Source organism: Octopus bimaculoides, chromosome 2, assembly GCF_001194135.2.
Source record: "Octopus bimaculoides isolate UCB-OBI-ISO-001 chromosome 2, ASM119413v2, whole genome shotgun sequence".
Taxonomy (NCBI): domain Eukaryota; kingdom Metazoa; phylum Mollusca; class Cephalopoda; order Octopoda; family Octopodidae; genus Octopus; species Octopus bimaculoides.
This window is the reverse complement of record NC_068982.1, coordinates 14,817,904-14,824,229: the sequence shown is the minus strand read 5'-3', so window position 1 is coordinate 14,824,229 and position 6,326 is coordinate 14,817,904. Positions and strand designations below refer to the sequence as shown.

Below are 6,326 nucleotides of genomic sequence, written 5' to 3'. Positions count from 1 at the left end.
ATATATATATTGAGAGAGAGAGATATAGAGAGAGAGAGATACACAAACACACACACACAAATAGTTTAAATTATTGCAGTAATAACATTACTTTCTGCTAGTTACTGCTCTGAGTTTTTTAAAACTCAGTAGTACCAAAGTAATCTCAGGAATAATCAAGCAACAACAAACAAACAAACAAACAAACAAAAATGAAGAAAAAATTAGATAAAAAAGCTGTTCCGCAGGGACAGCCATTCCAAAAGTTCATCCAACGTGCACGTCCTTTTTTTTTTTTGAGGCGGTCGGATGTGATTTTAAGTTGACATGACTGCTATTTCTAGCAGATCCAGCGAACACGTAGTTATTTCTTCGTTGACACATGCATGTATGCATGCATCACACAGCATTTTGTTTATACATGTCATCTAAAGAGTAGCTTCCAAGCGTAATGTTTACATATGTTTCTTAAATATTCAGTGGCGTCTGTGTATTTTTGAATGAATGAAAGAGAAAACTAAATGTTGTCATTATTTAGCTCCCGGTCAGCCCTGGTTTAGCAGATCAATGACCACAGACGTTCTACAAATCTATATGTATATCTAGGACTACATTTTCCAATGTGTCCTACATTTTTTTAAGCCGGTAAGACGAAGTTTGAGGGAATTTGGCTGCTATTTCGAGCAGATCGACTGTAACAGTAGAAACGTTAGAGCAGGCAAAATGCCTGCGGTACTATAACGGCCCTTTACATTCTGAGCTCAACCCCATCGAAATAGGTTTGCTTTTCACCCTTCCATGTTCGACAAAATAACGTTTAATTCAAGTACTGAGGGCTGTTTGTTATTCGTATAAAATGGTTCTCAACCACTTTTTGTCTATGGACCTCTTCGATTCTTATTTTTCTCTACTGGATCCCCACAGCCATTTGCTGTGTGTGTTGTAGAAATATAACCAATTTCTTGCACATAAATTTTAACAAAATTTTATATGGACCCCTAAGGGCCATGTAGACTCCCAGCTGAGAACCAATGGTATAAAGCAGCATCCTAGGACCACGCACAGGCTCGTTCGTTAACCCGGTTATTATTTTCTGTGTAGTGGTGATGGAGTTAGAGGCCCATCATAGATTGAGGGTGACGAAATTGGTTTTTCAAAATTAACTCTCGATTACTGTAAATGGATATTGAATAACAAGAGATCACGGTTCAAAGTTACAAGTTTAACAAAACAAAAAAGTTACAACTAAAACGACAGGAAAGATGAGAGTGGAAAAGAGAGTGAGTGAGGGTGGCAGCTTGAGTGGAAGAATTGCGTAAGTAAGCAGCAATATGTAATATACAGACACGTGTTTATAGAAGAAAAATAAAAGTATCAGAGGGTCCATCAATTTGTACAGTCTTCTATTCATTTATCCATCCATTCATTCATTCACGCGCTCGTTGTTTCTTTTTATTTACCTATTTTTATCGTCGTGCATACTGAAAGGTAAAACAAAAAACAAAGAAAGAAAACGTTAAGAAACTGCACTTACTTCCGCCTTGGAGGGATTCCCCAGCTTCTTTAGGAATCACAAACAGAGGTAAAACCCCCGAAAGTCCGACTAATGAAGAACATAATAATGAATTTATCCATACATATATATCCGCATTTGTCAAATGTTTGTCACCTTCCCAGAAGGAAGCTGACGATTTTGGGGTATTACCACCTGTAACAGATTTCCTTCCGTTGCATTGATTGCTAACTCCATCCAATTCGCACGGTGACACTTCGCCAATTTGTCCTCTTTCGCCAACTTTACTGTTACCAATAGAGTTTCCATGTGACAGAGTGGGACGCTTTGAGGAATGCTGTTGATGATGGCTGATACCACCGTTTTTCGAAGAATATATTTTGGCACGATGTATTTCTCCAAAGACAGTCGTGTGTAATAACAGAATGAAGACTAATAAAATCCTTCGTTTATTACTATTGATCCCACATAGTATTGTCTTCATTTTGGTCACTTCTTTGCAAATGAAGCTACACAAGTCCGTATCTTCAACATAGACGTGTTTGTTTAAATATACAAACTTCGGTTTGGTGCTAAGTGGGTGTGCGCGAGATTTCTGAGAATCGGTCAATCACAGTGAGTGATCGGCAGTAGAAAAATAGAATTGGTCGACGAAAGGAGTTATGAATTGGAAAAGTAGATGACAACATGAGAAAACAATGTGTGCGTATATGTTTTAGTGAAATTATTAATACGTGTGTGTGGGTGTATGTATTTTAGTATGTTTATTCTGATAAAATGCGTGTTTTGGTATCTGTGGAAATTACCTTAGGTGGTAAAACAAGTTGAATAAAACGAAATGCTAAGTAAAATACACACACGTGTATATATTATATATATATATATATATATATATATATATATATATGAGATATACACACACACGCACAAAGTGAAACGTGTCTCAAGCTCACAGATATATATACATTGGCTTTAAAGTAGGTAATGTCGTTAGCTGGAAAGGTGTTCAAATTTAGGATCGAGTGTCGTTAATCTTGCGAATGCTTTCTGATGTATACACACTCACACGTATACATATATACACGCATCGAATATCGCATCTATAGTTATTTGTTCAGTTGAAATTGACTCAGCATCAAATGAATTTAGTAAATGTCATTCGGAGATGGAAGGAGGGTGGGAATTCAACCAACCAACCAACTACACTAGCTCGATGTTATTATGTGTATACGCCTACATATTCCAACGTATAGATATATATTACATATATACAAATATATATCCACGTACTCGTTTTAAGTATAAGTTCGTCTTCATTGGAATATCTTCAGTTATTCATTCACACTCTGACCGACTCCACACATGCTTATTACACTCACCGAGTTGCACGGCAGATAAATACCCATTCGTTACAGCAGTAGTTCACGTTGATTCACAAACAACCGGATCGACCTTTAGCATGAACTCAGTGTTGCAGTTGTAGTTGCATCTGTTTGTTTACTTGTGTTTCTTTCTGTGCATGCGTGCGTGTGTGTTGTAAGCACATTGACAAAGCCTCTTCGAAAGACGTAGACAGAAAAAAAACTTCGAGAGATCCAACAACGGCAGCCAACATCAACAGTTGTGTGAAATACAAATGAAGAGAGAACCTAGTTGTAGAGATGATTCTAATATACTAAATGCTACTACTTCGGTATTGGTAGGAAGCAGGCGAAAAGTAAAAAGAAGAAAAGAAACAATAAATAATCGCTTCTTTACTCATTCCTTCCTAACCGGCTTCTCACGCTATCAGCAATTCTCGGCTAATATTCGTCTTATTTCTTTTTCTATATTACGTAGTCTTCACCAGTCTCTTCTAATCTGGTTCTAATTTCATTCGGCAAAGTATCTTCTAGCCTCTCTTCTACATTTGTTTTACGATGTTGACTGTTTTACTACTTTATCTACATCAGGGTGTTCACTGCTGGTTAAATGCCTACTTTGCAAAAAGTTGGTAGAGCTTTCTACTGCTGCTACTATTACACATATATATCACTTCATTGACATAAATTTCAATTTACATTTGCGTAAAAAAGTACTAACATAATAATAATAATAATAAGTTTTTCGTAAAAATGAAATATTTCTTTGTGTGTTTCTGTTGGTGGGGGTGTTGTATATTTCCTTTTAATTTCTTCTCGAAATCTTTTAATTTTTTTCCTTTGATAAACGGCATGTTTTGTTTAGGAAATTGTGAAATATCAAAAGTGGAATATTTATTTTCTAATATGTCTATCTTATTTTGCTTTATCTTAAGTGTTTTCAAAATCCTAAGAAAACATAAAACTTCAATCAATACAAACTTGAGAAAAATGGACAACTATTCGATTATTAGATTAATATTGACAACTTTTAAACATCGATTATTGTTTTTACCGACAGTTTTAACTTTTTTTTTTTTAAATGTATACACTTTGATGTTTATTCATGTCTTGTCGCAGCAGACCACAAACCTACCAATTTTTGTGCATTTCTATATAGCGATATTGTGGAGAGTTTCGGCGGAGGTAAAGAATACGCTGACCACCCGTTTTCGGCGTAACGAAAACCCTGACCCCCAAACATCGGGTGTACGTATTCTTTACTTTCGCCGTGAGTTTATGATTTCCTCAAGAACTTTCTTTTTCAGTACTCGCAAATTTTGTTTCCAAATTGATGCCGAATAAAGTTGCATATCGTTTAAGGAACAAAATAATTAAAATTAAAAGAAATAAATTGTAACACAATGAATAGATTACATCAACCAGCCTACCCCATCTCTCTCTCTCTCTCTCTCAGACAGACACATTACACGTATCGATGTGACAATATGTAACTTTTTAAAGGATCATTGGCTTACCAATGAAGACTCTTTCTTTTCTATGCCGAAGCAAGACATCACGTCCCACTCCGAATCTATTAATTACAGCCGGAAATCGTGATCTTTCAGCTGGGTCGCAGGAGAGCTTCACACAAGATCTTGTTTTTATACAAAGATAGTGTTGATGTCTTGACCCAAGTCAACCCGATCGAACAGACATATGATCAACAACGTTTCAGTCTTTCATTTTTATATCAATGACATTTCCAATGTATCATTTGATATACTTATTTTATTTTAAATGGTAGGATGTGATTTAAGGGAGATATGGCTATGATTTCTAGCAGGTCAACAGACCAGGTAAAGGTTCCGGGAGGGGGTCGTTTAGTGTGGTATTTTGAGTATGTCAGTTTGACGAAGCACACCCCTGTCATTCTGTGTGTCTATATTTACTTTCTCATCAAGTCAATAAGTAATTTTATCGTCTGCTATTATGCTAACATTCAAAACATAGCGATTGCTAGAAATAGAAGACAAATCTTTCCCAAACCACAATGTTTCATCTTTAACAGAAGAAAGGGCATATTGTAAAGTATAGTCTCTCGTATTAAGAGACGGGATGGTACTTTGATCATAGGTACACTTAACGAGGGCTGATCTTATGTTAGATGGGTACAATAGATGTACATATGGTAGGGTCTTACAAATGTAATTTAGCAGAGTCGAACAATTTCAATTAACTGGAATCATCCATGCAATTTGTAGACGAACAATCTCGCTGGGAATGATCAAAATCTAAAATGATAATCAATTAAGATAATTCTAATAATATCAATCAATCAAAACTTTTAGAAAATAACGAAGATCCAGATGGACGAAAAATTCAAGAAGCGCATATACTTCGATCTTAATTAAATCTCAACGAAGCATATTCAGCTTAACTTCAAGTAGAAGTGATGAATATATCAAGAAATAGCAAGAAGCTGATTGTTACTAACAACAATAGGGGTGGGGAAACGAATTGGATACTAAATATTCAATATGCAGAATACTTGCTGGGGTATTTTCCTTCGGTCCTACTGTACGACCTGTTTTAACACTTGACCAGGGAGGTACGTCAGTTGTGGCAAAGTATTGTCTTAAGAAACCTGCACAGACTCAAGTTTGTGAGAATGAGTGAGAAGTGGAGAGGTAAAATAGTTTAAATTAACAATGGATATTAGGAAAGGTACGAAGCAGGGCCGTCTTTAGCGGAATTATAGGCTTCTCAGGTAAATGAATGCACTAGGGCCTATAGTATTTATTTATTCCCAGTAAACCACAGCACACTTAGATCAGAATTGGGCTCCAGCATGCCCATGCCTTAAAGACGTCATTTTGGCACGAAGATCCCAACTTACCAGCCCGTTTGTTCTGTACGAAAGCTACAAACTAAAACCAAAAGAACAAGTGATTGCTGTTACTTTTTGATAACCTACCTCAGCCCTGATCGAGCAGAATTATGACGAAAGCGATTCCAGCTGTGACTATCTTACATTTTGTACACATCAGACATAATTCAAAATGTCCTTTTCTTAAAATTGCGGGTTGTGATTTGAGAAAATTTGGCAGCTAGAAATCTAGCAGGTTGAGCAAACACACGAAGACTCATACGCTATCGCTCAGTTTGAATTTTTCTATAGCAGTTTCTGTCTTTTTTGAAACTAATAAAATGATGATTTTCTTCGTAATAATTTTCGTATGTAGGTGAGCTATAAGCTTTCTTTGTTGTTGTTATTGAGCTCCATCACCTATAATCGACCAGGCCTATATTTTCTTCTGTGATTTGCTTATCTCCCTCTCCACCACAGTGTTAGTACGATCCTCCAAAAAGTTTAGTGTAACCAGGCACATCTAAATCTCTTTAACACTGGTTTGAATATATAAATGTGTGTGTGTGTGTGCATATATATATATATATATAAACACACACACACACACACACACACACACACA

At 36.1% G+C, this 6,326-nt stretch overlaps 2 protein-coding genes across 11 annotated transcripts in view; one reads left to right on the top strand and one right to left on the bottom strand.

The window, feature by feature from the left end:
• The window catches only part of LOC128250485 (uncharacterized), a 90,061-nt gene extending 85,532 nt beyond the window's left edge, over window positions 1–4,529 (bottom strand). For 2 of the 5 annotated variants that reach the window (XR_008266512.1, XR_008266504.1), the window contains exon 1: window positions 4,371–4,529. Coding sequence is in view for 2 of the 5 variants with exons in the window: in XM_052975624.1 (XP_052831584.1) it covers window positions 1,514–1,976 (463 nt within the window). In the remaining 3 variants the exon portion in view is untranslated. Of the gene's footprint in view, window positions 1–1,513; window positions 2,368–4,370 lie in introns of those variants that run through there. The other 3 variants (XR_008266503.1, XM_052975624.1, XM_052975628.1) reach the window with 3 other exon arrangements.
• Window positions 1–6,326, top strand: part of LOC106876006 (F-box/LRR-repeat protein fbxl-1) — a 336,358-nt gene that overhangs the window by 118,694 nt on the left and 211,338 nt on the right. The gene's annotated exons all lie outside the window — the stretch shown is intronic.